Raw genomic sequence first — 21835 nt, forward strand, 5'->3', positions numbered from 1 at the left:
TTTGGCGTGGGTGTTGTTTTTAGCATTGCAAGGGCTAAATAAAATATTGTTTTAGTTATGGATCTTTATGTGCTAGTAAATAAGGAACACCTGGTTTGTTCTATTGCCCCGAAAGGATTTCTTAAAGTTACTGCCTCTCTTTAATAAATGAGGTATTATTTATTGTCTTTTTATCTGGATCTGCAAAAAAAAAACAACAAAAAACAACAAGTTTCATCTTGGAGATCTGTATTTTAAATTTTAAAGGATTTTTGAACTGGAGAAAACTTTTCTGTTGTTCTAAATGTAGTTATTATTTTGAAGTAACTTTACAGAAGAAATAAAATGCATACCTTCATTGTACCCGTTTGTCAGATAAGAACCTAACACAGAAAAGAAACAAAACAATAAAATGAGGCACAATAATTACGTATTTAATTTTCATAGCTTACATAGCTTATAGTACATTTCATTGACTAGTTAAAATAGGCAAAATTTAATTTATGATAAAATAGAATGTAATTACACCAAATTGCAACATCTTACATCTGTCTTGTGAATGCAACTCTTAAAAATATAATCCAAAACTAGTTTAATTAGAAAATAGACACCATAAATACTTATATCGACTTTTCATTTTCCACTACCACGAACACCACAATATAGAATAGAGTGTCTACACAGAACGGTTTTGAAATGTGTTACACATGTAAGTCATGTCTGTTATATGATAACACACATATTTAAATATTTAGTCAGTATGCCTCATGAAAGTCAGTTTATCGCTACTTTTTTAAAGATCTTGTAAGTGTGTAGCTTACTGTGATGCATTTTGTAGGGTATGCGTGAAAACCCTTTTTCTTTTGAAAAAAACTGCACATTAGAATTTTTTTTAATGAAACATCACAAAGATTTTGGTCTGGCTTGTTTTTCAAATCTAATTTAGCAAAGGAAGAAAACAGGCTACTCCTCGTCATTTATTTAGCTGTGACAGGCAGTAGTCATAGTCGTGAAACCTGCAGTCATCCTACAGAGCGTCATCAAGAAACGAAAAGCACTGCTTACCAAACAGAAGCAAAAGGAAAATCTCCCAAAACGTGAAAGTTTTCTTCATCTTAATGAATTTTACCTCTCCCCCCCTCCCCAGTTAGGCGAGGAAAACATAACAGGAAATTCTACTGGGTGGATGCATGAGCCGGGACCGCCAGAGTGTTTCTAGATTAACAGATGTTCTGCTGGGTGCCCTCTGTCCTCTCTGCTCCAGCAGCTGATGGACAACTTTTCCTTCCCTCTTTATTTTCTCTCTCCAAAGTGCAACTGCTGTACGGCACAACCAGTCTGACTTGACGCACATCTGAAAATCCTCTGTGGAACAGGCTTTTCTCACAGACAATAACCTCTCTGCCTCTTGCTTGTGATTTATTTATCTTTACCGAAATGGCTGCCAAATAGGAAACATAAGTAAACATTTAGGGCCAGAGATGTTTTGATGAAAAGAAAACTTGTGTGTGCATGGGTGTGTTTGCAGACGGTGCCTATTAAATTTTTTTTTCTGTTTTATCGCCTCCAGTCTCCCTTTTATTCATCAGGATAGATGCAATCAGTCTCACAGCTGTTTGGAGAAAGTTCTCATTGTCTTCAAGCTGGGAGTGATGCAAATAGACCTCACGTCTGCAACCACACATTACAGACATCAGCTTGTCAGCGTGGTGCCAGAATTGCAGCAGACGCAAGAAATGGACAAAACTGGATTATAGATAAGAAATTAAGTGAATGGATATACAATTGATTGAAGACTGAAGAATGAGAATGTGGTTGTCTCTTCTGTTGTGCCAAAGAAAGTCACAGTCAGATGAATGTTATATATAATGCATAGGATCTGTTAGCTGCCTTTATTATTCCAATAATATCTATTTATGTTTAGTGTTTGCCTAATATGTGCTGTATAGTATATGCCAGCTACTAATACTAGATTTTACCATCTGTATAGGCATATTCTCCCATTATTTGGTTATACCAAACCTGTCATTAAATAATAACATTTATTAAGTACCTTCAGCACAAGAAGTTCACAGGAAAGGTTGTAACAAGAGAACAAGGGTTTTTACTAGTGATAGCCAGATGTTATTTGGCTTTATTAGCTTAAACTTTGGAGAGCCGGAGAAAAAAGGAAACTGTAGCTGTTTGTGTCCAGCAACAGCTGGGTGGTTCGCAATAGCTAATGGATTTTAATTTGCTAACTGACATAATAAATAATGGGCTATGTATTTGTGTAGCAGAGAGGTGGGGTGCCTGGAAAAGGCTGGGGGTTGGGTTTTGATGTTACAGCTGTTACACAATCTGAAACCAAGGCGCAGTTTCTGTCAGTCAGAGTGGTAGGAGTACGTGCCAAGCAAACACACAAACTGCACAGCCTGAAGGCTCCTTCTAATAAGGTTCGAGCAAAACCTCAGCTTCACACCGATCCTCAGCAATTACTGAACACATGACAGAGCTGGAACTGAACCACGCTGTAGAGAGCTCCCTGTAGGATCTCTCCGTCAAAAGATAATGGGAGCCTACGGATCTTGGCAGTGCTGTCGTGTTTTGTTGTATTTGCAGCATATGATCAGGGGCCTCTTCTGAAGATTGAACACTGGCTTTTTATTTCAGAACAAGGTTTCGTGTGTTTTTAGAGCATGTTGTTTTCCTCCTGTCAGGCTGCTCTTGCTCTTTGTCTTGTGTCATGTCGATGTATTTGTGACATGCGTACACATTGCCAAATCCTGAACAGACCTACAGTACTACTGCAGGGGCTCCTCTAAATGTTACCTTCATCACCCCCTTAAATATTATTATTATCATTCTATTAGTGTCATAAATATTTAGACTGTTTATATTTGTAATCATAGTCCTAAGGAAAACAGGAAAAATTACTCAAACTGTTGATTTTAACATGGCATTGAAGATAAAATCTAAAAATAAAGGAGCCAGCTGGAATATTTATAATTTCTTTGGACCTCAGGTCTCACATCTCAGATAAAAAAACCTTGCACGGGCAATTTCTTCAGATCAGAGGGGGCGGAGTGGATTCAGGTGTGACGTTACCTTGCGTCGTTGTGTTTGCTGTTGTTGGAGTTCCACAAGTGAGCCCATCGTATCCTACAAGGGCTGAGAAAAAACAGTCGGTTGTTAGTGGGGAATACATTTCTGTATGTATCTTCAATAGTATTAAACCTAGAAATTAGCCAGAAGGTAAATTAGCCCATTCTTATAAAGTCATAATTGTATCCCCATTCCACAGTGACTGAGGTCAAGTCAGCTGTGTAAAAGACCTGAGACCTTTCACATCTTGCCTTAAACTCTCAAACTCTGCTCTCCTTCTAGCATATAGTATAGTTTCTGACTATGAGATAATTAACACTCAGTACCTTGTACTGTTAAATTCATGAAGCCAGATGTGATGCACTAATTGAGAATGTCCTGCAAGAGAACAGCTCCAGAAATGGAAGACATGGGATCAAACCCTCAACCTGACTGCCAATCACAATGTACAAACACGGTGCTAGATTGTAGATGTTTGTTCTGCCAGCTAATTTTGCTCCTAACCAGTGGACAGCCAGCCTCAAGTGCTGGGACTGGAAAGTGCAGCCAGTGGGAGAGCTGACGTTCAGATTTAGTCTGGGCCACAGGCAGTCGGCTCGCAGAGGTCTCTGTGAGAGCTGGGGGGAAGAGTGCCTGTGGTCCTTGCGGTAGAGATTTTCTCCGCTGATTAGAAGTTCTGTAGTTCGTTATTTCTGTTTTTTTCCTCCTGGGATGATGCGAAGCACTGATGTGTTTCCCACTCCCAGAGATATTCATTGTGTTTTATAATAGGAAAAAGAAGTGGCAAGTGACAAAAAGCTGAGAGATTTGAACCAGATTATTTCATGCTTAAACAGCCTCTCCCAAGGCAGAGTTGATGATGATAATAATTTACAGTTGTGGTATTGTTGTTGTTGGCTCTCAGCTTCAAAGTTCTGGGTTCGAGTTCAGCTTTGGGCTTCAGTCTGCATTATCCCTTTGTCTGCATTAATCCCTTTGTGTTTCCCCAGATGCTTCATTTTCAAAGAGGTGCAGAGTGGATTGGACTGGCTGCAGCAAGCTGTTCGTTCCAGAGGGATCTCCACATCACTGCCCTGTGCCTCTCTGTCCAGTGCTCAGTGCTCAGAAACAAGCACGGCTTGCACAGGCAGAGAAAAAGGTATGTGATGCTCAGTGGCATTGATCACGCCATGAAACCTTGGATAATTCCTTTACCAAAAAAATCTTCCAATCAATGTGTTAGATAGACAGTCATAGTCAGCTAGTAACACAACACAGGCTTGAATCCCTGACACCTGCATCACAGAGCTCAGCCTGTGCCCAAGGGAGCCCCTTTATTGGCTGGGCCAATTAAAACCCAACTCATTTCTGTTCAATATGTGTATCACTGTGATTTTATGTCCGTGAAGATGTGAACTTTGAATTTCGTGTTTTCTTTTTTAATTTTTAAGTTGACCTGGTCCTATCAGTCAGAAAGAGGACAGGTCTAATTCCAGTCAGCGATGAACCCCACATGTCTGATGCAGGCATTATTTTTAATAACGATGGACTTCTTCTTGATCAGCATCCACTGCTTCAAAGATAAGGATACTGTATTTTGAAATAGATAACCAGGGAAAATGTTGATAAACTCTGATCTAAGGGTATTTAAACAGAATAAAATCTAAATATACTTCACCATTGTTTTCTTAAACATCATTCATTTATCTTATTAGTGTGCAATGTTATGTCAATAAGTATACTGAAACCTTTCTAGCTTTATAAGACATTTTGCCAATTCCATACATGCTATTAGGGTATGTGTACCCTACATATTACCAAAATATTACTTTTTGTCTACCTTCATGAGGTGTAAAAATATTTCTTCCTTCAGTACAGTGTAAATGATTTTATCCCACTTTGTGTTGGAGCACTGCAATTGAAACACTGAATCAGCTTTATATTGCACTTAGTTCTTTTTCCATGTACCATGGATATTGTAAATGTATCAAACTGTGTCTTTTGTTTGTAGAGCAATCTAGGTTTGACAGAATTCTAGTCCATCAGAGAAGCAATCTGAGAGTTCTTCAGATAAAAATAAATAAACAGCACTTGGCCAGACGAGTGCATGGTCTGAATTGTAGGAAACCAAGCAATGACAGTTTTTTGTAAATGTTTTGTTGATTTTTAAACAACTTTAACTACAGACTGAACTCCGCCCACTCTGCTCTCCACACAAAATCAAGTCATTTTATGATTTTTTTTCATTTCAAAGCATTAATTTACATCACTGTTAAAATAGAAGGAGAGATTGCAAATCACATTTCTTTTTATTTGGTGGAAGCTCATACCAGCTGTATCACCGATCCATCCCATTTGAGTAAAAACATATTTTATTTTAATGACATTTGCCTGGAGTCTGTTCTTTTTTTGAATTAAAACCTTATTTGCACTTACTAAAATAAGGGAGGAAAATGTACAGCAACGACAAAATCATCCTTAAAATTACTGAGCAAGAGTTATATACAGTATATAGTTAAATGTGAACTTACCCCATAGCAGGACTAATAAAATACTTGAAGAACAAGCTTCTTCCATTTTAGAGGAGTTTATCCTCCTGTCTCCTTGTGAATCGAGAGTGCACATCTAAACCTTTCTAAAGGAAAAGATTGAAAAAAAATAACAGGAAACTCTCATTTCCTCTGATGGGTGGATTTCACAAGGGGATAGGCTATGATAAGAGTTATTACCTCTTTTGCTATCTCTCCCTTTCGAGAATATAATATGGATCTTTTAAACTGCAACAGCCACAAAAACAACACAATTAACTACAAGAACTCAATTACAGGCTGCTAATGCCCCAAACAAAGTAAAGGGAGAAAAAGGAACATTCTTTATGTTTCAACCATGCTTCATTCTTCATTTTAATGTAATATAATAATATTAAGTCTGAATTATACACATGCCCAATCACATCATCATGCTGATTCTGAATTAAGTACACACACAATCACAGCATCATGCTAATTCTGAATTAAGTACACACACAATCACAGCATCATGTGATAGTAAGAAGGACTAGTGGACTGAGCTGAGGGCTTGCAAGAGGTGAGCTAATGGAATGGAGACAGCAATGTGAAATAATGAAAACTGAGCATGAGGTGTTCAGCACCTGTATGTGTGTTTAACTGAGAATGGTGCAATGTTACGTTTTGTCTCTGAAACCACAGCTAGAAACTCCATAATAAATATTTGGCTAAATTTACTGTTTTGTATTCAGCCATAATTTTCTCACTTTGCTCCCATGTCTGGCCACCACCAAATGGAAAAAGAGAAAAGTAACTTTTTTCAGCAGAACGATTGTATTATCAAGCTTTGTCTTAACAACACCTTCATACTAGTTTTATTGTAGCCTTATTCTGGTTTTATTTTTTTTCACGGTTTCACTAAGAACAAGGAGCTTTTTACATTTATACCAAAAATACTGCATATAACAAGCCCTGGACAAAGAATGGAAAATGTACATACACAACTATACTGTAGGTGTCCAGGAACAACAGACCATTACAGATGCTTTAAATTCTGATCAGAGTATTCATGTGGAAACATTGTTGCTACTTTCTGAGACAGTGCTGTCCAAAAACAGAAAGGTTTCAGTTCAATTTTAATTTAAAGAAGAAGATCACATTCCACTGGTTTTTGTCTTAATACACCTAATGCATATAGGGTAAAGTGAAATTTTTCAAAATCAGATGGAAAATTAGTTTTTTTACAACACTGATAAAACAGTGATGTTTCATGTTAAGATAATTTATCATCACATTATTAATGATATTCTGACAATAGGATCAAAATTAATAAATAACAAGGATATGTATCCTGCTGTGATCAGAATTAGTATAATAAATCAATAGTTATATTTACAAAATGTTTAAATTGTCATTTGCAATCCCTAAGCTAAAGTGTTTTCAATGTGTAGCATTGTAACAAGACACAGAGAGCCCTGAGACCAGAGTTAAGAACCACTGGCTCAATTGAACCAAGTGAAACAGGAAGACTTTGGCTACTACAAAGAAATTGTGAAATCAAATAAAAGAATGTGCAGAAAAGTTCAAGGAAACATAAAATGTGGAGCAGTCATTGTTTCTGCAGACGTCACCAGGCTTCATATGCGCTCTGACAGTGAGGAAACACACAGGGCTCACTGCGCTCTGGCTGTGAGGACACACACAGGGCTCGCTGCGCTCTGGCTGTGAGGAAACACACAGGGCTCACTGCGCTCTGGCTGTGAGGAAACACACAGGGCTCACTGCGCTCTGGCTGTGAGGAAACACACAGGGCTCACTGCGCTCTGACAGTGAGGAAACACACAGGGCTCACTGCGCTCTGACAGTGAGGAAACACACAGGGCTCACTGCGCTCTGGCTGTGAGGAAACACACAGGGCTCACTGCGCTCTGACAGTGAGGAAACACACAGGGCTCACTGCGCTCTGACAGTGAGGAAACACACAGGGCTCACTGCGCTCTGACAGTGAGGAAACACACAGGGCTCACTGAGCTCTGACAGTGAGGAAACACACAGGGCTCACTGCTCTCTGTGCTGCATCATGGTCTGACAACTGTCTTCCAGCTCCCCCTGGTAGGACATTTATTACACAAGCTGCCCATGTGTCCAGCCAGTGACCACAGAAAATTAAACACTGGGAAATTCTCAAAGCTGTTTGCTGCAGATGCAAATCCTCCTGCTTTTCTGAAAGCGAGTAAATATTTTAAGGCACATATCCATAAAGAAAAATGTCGTAGAGTGAAAACTAAGTGATTTTGACTTAACCGTAGTTTAGGAAATCTGTCTGGGGTTATATTAGGGTGCATTTAAAGTGGAGCAGATGTTGCATTGGAGAAATAATTTTTGCAGTCCAGTTGATCCAATCTTTCTCCTCCTTTTCTGCCTGCTGCTTCTCAGCCCTCACTCCTGCTCCCTGATTCTGCTCTTCCAGACAACCAGCGTCACCAGGACAGGGATGAGACAGACAGGCACGATGATCAGGGTGAGGACCACGGCCTCGGGGGGGTCTGTGAACACCTCCTCCTCCTCCTCAGTGCAGTTTTGGAAATACTGGGAGTGGATCTGCAGGAAGAAGTCCTGCACTTTGGGATTGGGATAGTAGCAGCTTAGCATTTCTGTCACATGCTGCATGCAGATGGTGAGAGTGTTGTATGACCTAGAAAAAAAAGAATGTTTTTTACATTCATACAGTATATCATACTAGAGGTGCTTTCTGTACCTATGTGGTTACTTAATGAGATGCCTTGTGTTGAATCAATTCAGCCTTCACTGAATGACACTGATGTAAGAATTTAAGAATTAGAGGGACTGTTTCAAGCAGTATGAACGATCCTGTTTAAAAAGGCAGGATCAATTTTAACCCTTGGATAGCAATGAAGCTGTCTAAACAAGAAACAGTATTCATATTTCTTAAGCTGGTTTAACTGAATTTCACCATCTTGACTTTTTTAAGTTAAATAAACTGCTGTGTTAGATTGCTTCTTGGCTTTGCAACAAACAGTAGTTCCTCTGACGTGCTGGGCACATAGAGGGGCCAGGAATCTCTGTGTATTTCAATAGCCTGTATGTCCACGTACTGTATCTGTAGTTGTGAAAGGGCACTCAAACCTGATGACTTTATTCCAGTCGCACAAGCTGTCCTTCTGCATGAGTGACATGTCTCCATGGAAGGGAAGCCAGCAGTACATGCTGAATTCTTCCAGCAGGGTCTCATTGCAGTGCAAACTGAAGGACTGCCCCTGATGTGCATTAGCCTCTGAGAATACAATAGACATACTGTATATTATATGGAACAAGCAATAGGTTTATTCCCTGCTGAAAAGAGAAGAAAGAAAACACAACGTTTCAGCTGTGGAGCCTTCTTCGCGTGTGTGGGTTTACACACCCACTTATACCCAAAGAAGGCTCCACAGCCGAAACGTTGTGTTTTCTTTCTTCTCTTTTCAGCAGGGAATAAACCTTTACATGTTCCTTTGCAGCCTACGCATGCTGATGCAGCTCCCCACCTGAACTACTGTATATTCTATGGCTATTTTGTTTTCCTTCATTTACTTAGAAGACTGAGTTGATAAAAACTTGGATAACATGCAGCTTTGGACTGTGTTGTAGCTGCAGCTTTTTCATTGATACTAAAAAAATGTTGGATTATTTAGTTCACAGCAGACAACTTCTTAAAAGTCCCTGTTGGAGCTTTTTTTTGAAGGAACAGGGTTCACAATAGGGCAATAAAAGCTGCATAATTGACGTCAAATAACCAAATTACAAGGGGAAAGTACATTGCACCTGACTAATAAGAGGGTAAAATGTAAATTCAACAGCTTTATTGTATATTCACCACATAAAGAAGGTGCCAATCAATGAGCTCATTGAGTTACAATAGTTAATGTTGTGTATTTAAGCAATTCAAAAAAAATAATAAAACAGCACTTCTAAGACACGATGACTCTCTTGGCTGTCCTGCTAAGCAGACAAAAAACAGCACTGAAATGTGGATTTAGTGCCATGGACCATATTCAAGTTTGAGGTCAATACTAATTCAAACATCGTGTACAAGAAGTATGAAATGCAGAACATTTCTGGATACATATGGTATTTAATCTGATATATTCATTATAATGAACAAATATAATGTTATACAATATAAAAACATATATAATGAACATATATATAATGAATATACTTGTATTATAAATGAATATGAATATGAATATACTGTACTTGAATATAAATTGTATTTCCAAGATAAACGGGTATTTTACTGATCATCTTATCAATAGAAATAATTTACAAAATCTCTGCCATCATTGTTATCACAAAAAATGGTTTGTGTCGAGCTGTGGTAGGATTTGAGAATCTAACGAGAAAAATCTAACCTGACTTTCAAAAAGCTTCATACTTTTGTTGATAAGGATATAAAAATAGTGTCCAACAGTATAAATATTATGTAATACATAATAGCATTGTTCCAGTTAATTATTTGTAGTGATATCCCACACCTGGGTTAGTAAAAAAATGAAGGATAAATTCAGTAATGAATGTATTGGAGGAGTCAATGTCCAGTAATGGCACACTATTAACCTACTCACACCTGTTCCAAGCTGATGATTTTCTACAGATAACCGTAGTTATTTCTAAGATGTAGAAAGAACATCTTGATTTAACAAATCGGTAATAATATTCTCAAAGTGCAATCTGGAATAAAATCTTCTAAGCTTTAATAACGATTAGCATGTATTAGCCAGATCTGTTCCTTAAAATCAGATTTTCAGATTTTCTTCAATCCATGTCAGTGTCTGCAAATGTTTAATAAATACACTGAACTAGGAATAAGTGTAGACTTAAAAAGAGCTTAAATAAGTTGTAGATTTCAAGTTACAATTTATAGATATTTTGAAATCTTAGGCTATTTAGGATCTGGAAAATTGTGTAAGAGGAACAGCTGAACAAATGAATTAAATTGAGTTTTTTAATTTATATTCTAAATTGTTGAAATAATGGGAAACTCATCCGGGAAAAACCATTGTGTTCCCACAGAGTCAGGGATCACAGTGAATTCCAAAGAATACCTGATTCCACCATGCCTTCTCTCATCCTGTGCTCAGCTGTCTTTGAGATGTAATGAAGAGTGTCAGGTTATGCCCAATGGTAATAAAGAAAGATCGGAGAACACAGTCAAGGTACCTAAATACAACAGCAAACTAGCACGCGTCTTCTCAAACTTTCTTCTCAAACTAGCACGCATCTTTTAAAAATGTGTTTTCACAATGATACCTTATTGCCAGGTTACAGTGAACAGCCTGTACATATCAAATGGTCTAATACATATATTTCGATAAAACCTTTAAAAATACATACCAAAGAATGCCAGTGGGAAGATGAGAAAATTAAGCAGTTTGTTCATTTTGCGAGCAGAGGTATAATTGGCTTTCCTGAGACACAGAATAAGTGAAGCTGGGCTACATACGTCTGCATTAAGAAGTGTTCCCTTAGGATCCTTTAAAGAAATACAGGACAATGGCTGCAGAAAAGAACCCTCCCCTGACTTCAGATCCTGTCTGGAGATGTTGGCCTTGAGATCTGACAAGGATTCCTGTTTATTTATTTACTAGCTCAGTGCTGATTTGATCATTCACGGATGTTGATAATGTTAAATACCAGTTTTATCTGCTACATTTTAATGGATTTTGTTAGGCTTTCATGTTGGATTGTATTTTGTCCCTTGTAAGTGTCCTTGTATATATTCTGGAAGATAGTTTTGGTCCTGGTGTTTTTTGCATTTTATTTTCTGGTTGTATTATACTGATGATTATATTGAAAGAAGGATCATTTACAGCTTTGAGTAATTTGAAGAAAGATTTGGACACGTGTACTTAATTACAGGTGCTAAAACTTATGATAGTGCTCCATTTAGCATTAAAGATGAAGAGGTCAAAATTATTCAGTTTGTTGAAATCATTATTTTAATTTCTGACTGATCACACAATATTAGTGTCAAAAGGCACCCTTGGTTCCTTCTTGGACCATTCTGAAAAAAGAAAGAGCAGATAAAATACTGTACGTACAGTACACCTTTAATTCATTCCTAAAATACAGATATCACACGCCCAGGTTTTGCCTTCAAGAAAGAAAAAGACAGAATTGAAATTTCTAAGGAAAATAGGAAGAAACTGCTTGGATATTGGATCTCGCTGGGGTGAAATGGAATATATCCTGTGCTCCGATTTGCAAGGGTAATATTACAGATTCCAGTGCCTTGCAGAAGAAGATAGATGTGTGAAGAGTAGATTATGAGAGATAACGCAGGCTTTGGAGGTGACATGGTTCCACTGGATCTGGAGGATGATGCTGTTGTCTTTTAAACCATTCTGCATTAAACTGGACAGCGCTGCAATTTAGACATTGCACTTGACACATCACATACTTAATTATTTATTATCTCGAGGGCTTTGGCTTACTGTCCTTATAGTGTGGCTGGCCTTTCCTGCTGTCTGCAGCTCTGTTGCATGGGTGCTAAAGGACTAGATGCCGTGGAGTGTAGGGTTGGCTGAAAACAGGTGTCTGGAAAAGCAGGAATACTGAACATCATGGCAGATGAAATGTAGCAAAAATTATGAGCTAAGCCCAAACCCACTCGTAACAAAACACAAAACATATACAATGCCAAACAATCCATCCTTAACCTCTGTTAAATGAACAAAAATAAAAATCCCATCTCTAGTATTTTCTGACCAAAGCATAGTTTGTTAGTTTAAATTTCAGGCTTATTTTAAAAGCAGCTCAAGAAGCAGCTTAATTTAAACTGTCTTTAGAGCCGTGAAATAGGGGGTGGAATTATACTTTTTTATTTAGAAGAAAGACAAATCAAATAATTTGTGTGCTTGAAAAAAAAATGGTGAAAAGATTATTTTTTTTTTGCCCTGGGACACCCATTTCAACAAGACCTTTCTTTTCAACCACAGCTAATTGCTTTTGGCTATTTATTCTAGATAGGAAAGAGGAAGAAAATCAATATCAAAGCATGCTGATTAGCTTCCTATCCAGGCGCCAGTGACTTAGTAGCCAAGATGTAAACCTCTTTGATTGGTTATGTCCCTTCCAAGAGGCCGTGGCTCATGTTGGGAAAGGAAACAGCCTGTCTGTGCCAAGTTCCTATTTCAGACCTCTTTCTTTCGCGCCAGACTTCCAGCCATCCCAGTCACTGATGATCATGACGAGCTGGAGGAAGGTGAGAATGTTCAGCACGGCGGGAAAAAAACACAGGCAATCATGAAGAGAACATGCAAACTCCACACAGAAGGTTCCCCACGATTTTTAGAATATATTTCTACCTTTCTTAAACTTTGCTTCTTCTAGACTTTGTATACGCCCATAATACCGAAATGATCTTTGTTACTCGGGTGTTAAGCAAGTGTCTTTGTGTTGCCATTAAAAAATGAAACAATTGAGTTTTCTAAATGAAAGCTTTTCAGCCAAATGATGCGAACTGTAAACTGCCCTAGCAGGAAGAAGCTTTTGGTCAACATTCACTTTACTTTTGACCTCAACAAATAAAAATAAGATGTGCTCTATTCCATAACAAAGGTCAGCTTTTCTTTTCTCTTCCTTCTGTTGTGTGGCAAGAATATGCACATAACGGGTGCAGTGTTAAGGCAGGTTAATTTGGTTTCCAAAGTGCTTTTTAATCAGCCAGCTCTCAGTTTTCTCCCTCATTGATGTATGCATTGTGGTGGTGTAGGGCTACGCCAAGCAGCTTCTTGGATACAGTCGTTGCATAATGCAAGTATAACAACACTGTTTTGTTTTTGTCCTGAACAGGCTAAGTGATTTGGTTTCACAAATTGATTCCACATTTCCATACAAAGGATGGCTTTTGTTAAAAGTTCAAAAACTAGGCTAACGAAATACTATATATTTATATGGGAACTAGAATGCACTGCTGTTGATGATTTTGTACAGCCTTGAAAAGCCTCCAGAACACTGAGCACTGTACAGTACACTGCCGCTATTGGAAACAAAATATCATTCAGACCACCGTCCATTAAAGACAGCACTGTTGCTGTAGTGACGCTTAGTAATGCTGTATTTGATGTTTTGCTGTCAGCATGACACCTTCAAAAAGGCTACATAAAGACACTATAATAACATCTGTAATCCTTTATAACCATTTTTCCAAAGAGATACTTTACATACTGTAAATATCCATACTGACCTCAGCCCTGACACATGATATTTGCTGTGTGGTGTGTATGATATATTATTATGAATGCCTATCTACCTTTCGTGAAGGTGTCTTAAAGGATTGTGAAGATCTTCACAGCGTCATGCACAGCCACTGTTAAGGTGTGACATTGGCTACAGCAAACGTCTTACAAACACGTGTAGCAGGGAGCTGCTGCTGAAAGTGACTTCCATCCTGTTCTGTCTTGGGGAAAACAACCTGGCTGCTTTTAGTCCTGAGATTCTTGCTATACTGTACTTATGCTTATCAATATTGATTGTGTGTGGGAAGTTGGAGAAGAGATATACTGTATGGCTCTTGACCGCAGACTCGTGGGGTGTGAGACAAACAATGGGTGTCACGCTGCTGTACCCTTTAGTATGGTAATCTCCTTACAAATACTGTACAGAATTCAAATTCATATCCTATGGAATAACTAGGTCTGCAGGATATCATTATAATTGGCAAAAGGCTCCTAATTGACCTGGCTAAATAAACAATTAAATACATTTATTGTTCTTTAGAATGTTTTTGCTACAGCTCCAAAAAGGTGTTTGCAGTCCTGGTGTGTAGGATAGTCTTTCTCTATGTATTCATTTTATCACTGCTTTGAACAAAGTTGTAAAACCTTTAAAACCTTATCCTGCACTCCAACAGCTGTGAGAAGGAAACACTTTCACAGAGTGATAATATGTTTGCACAGCTTGGAAAGAACATTGCAGGATATCCTGTTTGAATGAACTTATCTTGCATTTAAATATCCCAGCTATTTAAAACAAGATCACTTAACAAATGATAGGAAAATGTCAATAATTTGCTAACTAGACAAAATAGTGCAGTAAGTCTAATGATTGTGTGAAACATTGTAAATTATTGCTTTCCAATTAATTTGAAAAATATATGCAAAATCTGGATTTCCTGCCCGTGGTTCCAACATATTTTCGCTCAGGCAGGACACAATTTGGATGACTAAAGTAGATGCTGGAAAAGTTTCACTGGGAGAAAGCGTATAGCACAACACTCCAGTGAAGCAGTATGGAAATCACAGCCCAGAAAACAACCAACAAAAAAAGTTGGGGGAAAAACACATCTGGTCCACATTTTAACCAGTGCCGGGTCAAAGGTCACACCAGTGATGGGTGGCTTGTCCAAATCTGAAGGGCACAATGTTTTTTTCTATCTGTTTCAAGATCAAAAACAAAATATGGTATCAGTCTCAACCTGACGGGGCTGAACCTGCTTCTTCGAACTAAATTCAGATGTATGTAAAGCAATGAATACACTAAAAAAATGAATTCCACTTTATAAGACACAAGGCTCAGAGGAAAATATACTGTTGATTTCTTATAGTGACCACTCAGATCAGTCTAGGTTAGATGTGTTAGCAGCCGGTGTTTATTAGTCATAAAAACTGGGACAGCTCTGAAACCTACAGTAGGTAAGAACTGCCACAAGCTGGCAGCAGGATTGTGCTGACTCAGGAGATCATGGGTCACTCAACTTGCCATGTGTGTTATGTGCAATTTCAGAGCCTATAATTAACAAATGTTTCTGTAGGATCACACCAGGACTGCATTGGCGTTGCAGGGGAAAGTCGTTGTGGGTTCTGAAGGGCAACAGCTTGTTTATCAAATCTTCTTGACATCTATTATTACATAGTCACAGATATTGGGTAATGTAGGGCTTACGATAGCAAGCACCTGGGTTTTCCAAAAGGCTTTGGCAAGGCACCCTCGGAGTGACTTCTCATGAAAATGAAATCTGTGGGGATGATACTCTGATTTTATTTTCTACCTGCTCAGTCAGGAATGTTGTTTTTCAGGACTCTGCAGCAACACTCTCGCCCACTCGGGAGAGCCGGACACGTGTGGAGGCGATCCTCTGCAGAGCCGTCCAGCCCCTGACCGGCGTGGGCTCCACAGGTGAGGCAGCACGGACTGGAGGAGCTGCTGCTCCGTCTTCTAAGCCTGCAGGCTCCCAGTAAGTCATGGCGGTTTTTCCACCCACCCACCCCAGGGTCACGGGGGAGCTGGAGCCTATCCCAGCAAGCAAAGGGCGCAAGGCATTGTACCCCCTGGACAGGACAGCCCATGGGGTATAACCAGTACTGTTAAACCAGAGCTAACACCCTCAGTTGTAGTCGCGAAAGGACAGGTTTGATTATTTTTTCCAATCCATTATTTTTGTTACATGTTGCTTCTTTAAAACATTTAAAAAAACAACTGCTGACTTTCACATTCTTCCTTCCCTGAATTCACTGACTTCAGTGCGTTTCTGAAATTCAAGAGCGAATGAGCTTTATATGAGTGACTGCATTAGAATAACTAAGACTAAAACTCTGTCTGGCATTCGAGAACATCAATTAAAGTACTGATATCATGTTTTAGCAATGCGATAGTTTTAGATAGTCCAGCAGAGGACTCTTAAATAATTGGTGCAACATTTAGGCAATTGGTAGAAATTATTAATTATTAGATTTTTGGATTTCATGTTAAATATTTTTGAATAGTTTCAACAGCTTTTTCAAAACCGTCTTTTACCATCCTGAAGCTCTCTAGGCCTCCTGTTCCCTTGAGTGGCTCTTTACTGCCACCTTGTGTTTGGAGTGGGTAATATCTGCCTTGTGCCTTGATACCAGAGACTCCAGATTGGATACAGACTTAAAATGTTCAGGTCTGAACTAATGCACAGAGCCTAAGCACTTTACAGAGTGATGAAGCCAGTTCAGAGATGAGGCCAGCCCAGAGATTGGTAAAGGCCAGGAGGAAATTTGGCCAGGACACCAGGGTAACACCTCTGCTCTTTTCAAGAAACACCCTGAGATTTTTAATGACCACAGTCAGGTTTTACATATCATCCAAAGGACAGCCTTTTTTAAAGTATAGTGTCCCCATCACTATACTGGACCATTAGGACCCACACAGACCACAGGGTGAGTTCCCCCTACTGGTCTCACTAACACCTCTTCCAGCAGCAACCTTAGTTTTTCCCAGGAGGTTTTCCATCCAGGTACTGGCCAGGCTCACACCTGCTGAGCTCCAGTGGGCTGCCAGCTGTGAGCTGCAGGGTGATATAACTGCTGGCAATGCCCAGTGAAGCCTTTTGCTCTTGTCTGGATTGCACAGATGCACAGTTCTGTTGGTCAGTTGTTTATGTAGTGTTGGTGTACTTAATCCAGTTTCAGGTAACTATTATTATAGAGAATGTGTCTTTGGGCAAGTAATTCACCAACCAAAACAGTACCCACCTCCTGTACTCAAACGCTCCTGGTCCAAGTGCTACACTAGGATCTTGGTGAGGTGACGTTACATGTGGCCTGTCATTCTCAGACTGGATAGAGTGTCTTGACAGGTTAGAAACTGCTTTCTAAGATTGTCTCAGATGCAACAGAGCACTCACCGAGCCCAGCTTCCAGAACACTGATGGTACGAAAGTCTGCTCTCTTGATAAGAGGGGTATAAGGGTCCCTCTCTTTGCTTTTTGTTAATTTTCACAGATGACACTATAGTGTAAAAATGTCTCTTTCCTTCAGCTGAGATGTAAAATCGAGTTCCTGTTTCTCTGTGGTTGTTAGACATACTGGGGCAGTTCTTGAAAAGAGTAGGGGTGTTACCCCAGTGTCCTGGCCAAATTTCCCCCTGGCCTTTACCCATCAGGTCTACTACTAACCCCAATCTCTGAACTGGCTCCATCACTCTCCTCCCCACTGAGAGCTGGTGTGTGGAGAGCGTACTGGCACATCATCCAGATGGGGCTGCACACTGGTGGTGGAGGGGAGTCCCCATTACCTGTAAAGCACTTTCAGTGGAGTGTCCATAATGGTGCTATAGAAGTGGAAGGATGATTTATGTATTATTAATGAGCTGATACACTCTTGACTTGGACTGTTGCACAAGCAATGTATCACGGTTGGTCATTTTTAGTCAGAATGACATAACATTCAATCCATAACCAAAATAATATATTTGTATATAAAAAAATGCATAGTGATATTTTTCTTATCTACCCGGTGTACATTCTGTATTTGAAGCAAAATGTGTCTTCTTGTATGAAATGTGCCACGGGGATCTTTCAAAGTCCGACTTATTCAAGTTCGAGATGGGTCTTTTTTTCCTTCTTGCAGGCAGCCAGCAAATAAGCTATTCAGGAACTCCAAACGAGCATGCCTTTGTCATTTTCTCCCTTTAAGTTATTTTTTTTTTTAAATGCGTAAATACAATAGCCCTTTCTCGATTCCCCCGAGGATCAGTGCGGGTAGGGAATGCATCTGGGACTATAGATGCCGGACACACCCGCCCACAACACGCATTTGCTCGCTCGCCTCATCTCCGGCCGCTGGGTGCAGCGTTTTCAATGCTCCGCCGGCGGCGAGCCCGGCCCTCCTCCTCCTCCTCCTCCGCTGCGCTTCCCGGCTCGGCCCTGCTGCACAGTGCGCCGGCGGGCCTCGCCGTGCTCGCGTCTCCAGAGTCATGTGAGCCGGGGGGCGCAAGCAGGCAGGCTGGAAGGGCGACACCTCGCTGTTCCACTCCGGCGCAGGAAAAGAGCAGGCGGCCCGTGCTGGGCTGGGCTGTCCCCGCAGGCCCGGGTGGCACAGCGCTCGGTGACACAGTGCAAGGACTATCGCTTGTGCCCACCCCCTCCACTCCACTTGCACTGTATAGGCAGGGAGGTGACAGCTTCTTAACGGCAGGAAAATGTCATTCTCACACGGCCAGAAATCAGATTACTACTTAGACGTGATTGGGAACGCCGTGTCTTCAATTTCTGTTAGCACATGTGCGGTAATTACAACGGGAAAAAAAACCCAACAAGGTTAGTTCTGTGCTTTTTTTAAAAAAAAATCGGCTGTCGTCCTATTCCAGGAACAGGCACCGTTTTCTTTTTTCTGTAATAGCATTTACAATTTCCCGTTAACCTACTGCAGACTATGAGTCATGTAACTTGTGGACGGAAATCGTGGAAAAGGGCATATTCACAAACACGCTGGTGCGTAACGACAGGCCACCTGGGGTGCTTTAACGTCATGACCATTTAAAAGAAACACATGCATAGAACCTGGGATTTTTCGGGTGTCTTGTCGTGCTACCTGCTCCGAGTGCTCCGAAGTAATAGTTGCTCAGTTTTCAAATGTATATCTCGGGTCATTTATTAATTTACCAAAAACAGCAGATTGCTTTCAGTATTGCAGAATATATATTTGTATCCCCCCCCGATATCGTGCTCACCCATATAATTTAACCCCGATGGAAAGTTTGACGTATAAATATTAATTTGGGGGTAACATAACACGGCACCGTTATAAAACTGCAGTCTAGGATGACAGCGACCGCATGCATTGCGAAAATAAACTAAAGAAATGTGCAGCGGTTTCCAGTTATTTGGAAACCGGGCTCAACGCAACGCCCCTCCTCTGGTCCAGCGAAACAGGTCGCTATAGTGTAAGATAATAATAAAGACGTCATTCGCTGCTCCTGCCGGGCTAAGTGCGCAGCTTCTAACTGTAGTACAACAACAATCTCAGCATGGTAGCGGACAACACTGCAATCCGCACATTAACGCATCTGCACAGCTGACTCGAAATCGGCATCGGGCTCGTAACTAAAAGAGCGTCGTTGTTTTGTAGGACAATATTAAGACGAGGGCCAGAGTTCCCTTTGCAGAGCGTTAGCACAGCGTACTGCTGATAACAGGTAGGAGACGAATCCTCTGCGCATTTTTTTTTTCCGTTTTGAGCCGTGCGTGTTTTTTTTCCGAACTGCGACATTGCCTTGAGTATCTCTTCATGTGCGTTCGCCAACAGCCAGAAACCCTGGCGTCAGAAACGGACATGTTAGCGAGAAAACCGAATAGCAGTCGTGTGAGGATGTTTACTGCTCGCTGGTCCGGTAATCGCGCACGTAAAAAAAAAATGATGTGATTCGGCTGGGACTGTAGTACTAACCGAGCTGGCTAAAAAAAAAAAATCTTACGATATGTAGACGACTCATGTTTGTCGTGGGAGCGTTTTTTTTTTTAATCCCCGTAGGGCAGGAAAGGCAGTGTTTGGTGCCGTGAATTTGGGCCGATTTTCAGCTGCGCAGCGTGATGATGCGAAGAAGCTTCTAGCTTTTCCGAAAACGACCAGGAATGTGTAAAAGTGATACGCACTTCTCTGCTGCACCGTTTTCATAATGTTGCTTGTGGGAGAAGAGGCACGCCCACTCGCACTCCGCTGTCTTGTATGTGCACGGAGCATGTTTAATGTCTCCGGCCGCAGATCACGGATTCTCTGCCGGCCGTTTCTGTTGTCGATGCGTGTTATCATCGCTTGTTTTATGTGTTTTTATGTGATTTCTGTCCCCCCCCCCACGCGCTGCCAGCTAGTCTCCGCACGACTCGATGCGTTTTTCCACAGACCGTCCATAACCAGGATGTGGCGGTAGAGTTTTTAAAAGCCCCGTTTAAATGCAGGCGTGCACAGTACACGCTTGCAGGCGACAGGCGGCAGCAGTTCTGTGCTCAGGGAGGGAAAAAATGATCAAAGACGAGCAATTCATGCTCGCACAGGGGCTGCACGGTGGCGGTATGGGCACCCAGCATCGGATTATTTCATTAAACCACCTTCATGACCACCCGCCAGTGCTATTATCATGTACTGTAAACGTTTTGAGAGTTTTTGTTTAAACTTTAAACCTGCTTCAGATACAGGGTGCAGTACTTGACATACATGCATATGAGGGTTAGTCCACATGTGGGGTGAATTTGTCAGTTGTCAACCGAACCAGTTTCCAAGGAGGGGGGGTGCCTTCCGCACTTCAGCATGTTTGCCCTGTAGACCCCCACCGCTTCGCAAAGGTTCTGGACACCCTAGTATGTAATAGTATGGTGGTTCTGGTGGATCTCTTGTGCTGGTCCCTGCTCTGCTGTCCGGACCGCAGAGAGCTGCTTCCTCTGGGCCAGACTGGAGGAATGGGCCGGGAACAGTGCCGCAGGTGGGGTGAGGAATCGGGCTGCTCTTCAAGCTCAGCTGGCGGTGGAGTGGTGGACAGGTGTCCTGTGTTGTCCAGGAGTTGTCAGACAGGCAAAAGCAGTCAGAGGTGGGGTGAGCTGTGCCAAACCCACTGGAGCCGGAGAGACACGGGAGGTGACCACTGCCGTCCCTTCTCGTCCTCTTCTGGGTCCATCTTCTCGCTGCTTGATGGGATACAGGAGTGCGGGGAGCACGCAAGTGGCACGGGGCAGGATACACCCCGGGCGGGACGCCAGTGCGTCGGCAGAGCAGACCAGAAAGCGCGCGAGAAAACGGGATGTCCGAATGAGCTGGCGCAAGAAACGGATCGGGGTGCGGTGCAGACTTCCTGCCAGCGCCCCGCGGGGGTTCGATCCCTGCTTTCCCTTCGACGGCCCTGGCTTCCACATGCCTCCCTGCTGCTCCTGCGGTGACGCCCGAGTTTGCAACCACTGATGCCAATGATACATTGTGCAGTGAAGCCTTGCCAGTCACCCTCCACTTCCCTACCCGTATGATCTCCAGCTGCAGTGATAATAGCATTTTTGTTTTAGAGAATCAAACTTGGGATGCTTGAATTGAAAAAACAACGACAACAATAACGCGCTCACCCGCGCAGCACAGGCCTCTGGTGTGCTCCTGGGCCAGCTGGGCTGCGTGAGGCTGGCTCTGCAGTCTGTGGTGCTCTCTTGTAGGAGCGATGGAGGAGCCCGCGAGCCCCCAGCCCAGGAAGCCGCCCAGGGGCCTGGTGGAGTGGAGGAGGAGGGTCAAGTCCGAATACATGCGGCTCCGGCAGCTCAAGCGCTTCCGAAAGGCGGAGGAGGTGAAGGTAGGGCTGAGCGCCGGTGCTCGCTACACACGCGCAGGCCCCAGCAGGGCGGAGCGGCGGCTCTGGGGCTCAGGATCTGCGCCTGTGGCTGGAAGGTTGCCGGTTCAAATCCCGCGGCCGGCAGAGGAATCCTACTCCGTTGGGCCCCTGAGCAAAGCCCTTAACCCTAATTGCTCCAGGGGCGCCGTACAATGGCAGACCCTGCGCTCTGA

At 41.7% G+C, this 21835-nt stretch overlaps 2 protein-coding genes across 7 annotated transcripts in view; one reads left to right on the forward strand and one right to left on the reverse strand.

Annotated features, from left to right (window-relative positions):
- Positions 1–5911: 5911 nt before the first annotated feature.
- Positions 5912–11155, reverse strand: ramp2 (receptor (G protein-coupled) activity modifying protein 2). Its single transcript, XM_015361944.2, has 3 exons — positions 10944–11155; positions 8697–8844; positions 5912–8244 (listed from the first exon to the last, which is right to left on the reverse strand). Exons 1-3 carry the CDS (start codon positions 10987–10989, stop codon positions 7989–7991), a joined length of 450 nt encoding a protein of 149 aa, XP_015217430.2. The 5' UTR covers positions 10990–11155; the 3' UTR covers positions 5912–7988.
- A 7054-nt stretch (positions 11156–18209) lies between these two features.
- ezh1 (enhancer of zeste 1 polycomb repressive complex 2 subunit) overlaps positions 18210–21835 on the forward strand; it is a 39602-nt gene continuing 35976 nt past the window's right edge. For 3 of the 6 annotated variants that reach the window (XR_011183923.1, XR_011183924.1, XR_011183925.1), the window contains exons 1-2: positions 18211–18618; positions 21490–21623. Coding sequence is in view for 3 of the 6 variants with exons in the window: in XM_069185751.1 (XP_069041852.1) it covers positions 18501–18618; positions 21490–21623 (252 nt within the window). In the remaining 3 variants the exon portion in view is untranslated. Of the gene's footprint in view, positions 18619–19217; positions 19497–21489; positions 21624–21835 lie in introns of those variants that run through there. The other 3 variants (XM_069185751.1, XM_069185750.1, XM_069185752.1) reach the window with 3 other exon arrangements.

Source organism: Lepisosteus oculatus, chromosome 28 (genome assembly GCF_040954835.1).
Source record: "Lepisosteus oculatus isolate fLepOcu1 chromosome 28, fLepOcu1.hap2, whole genome shotgun sequence".
Lineage (NCBI taxonomy): Eukaryota > Metazoa > Chordata > Actinopteri > Semionotiformes > Lepisosteidae > Lepisosteus > Lepisosteus oculatus.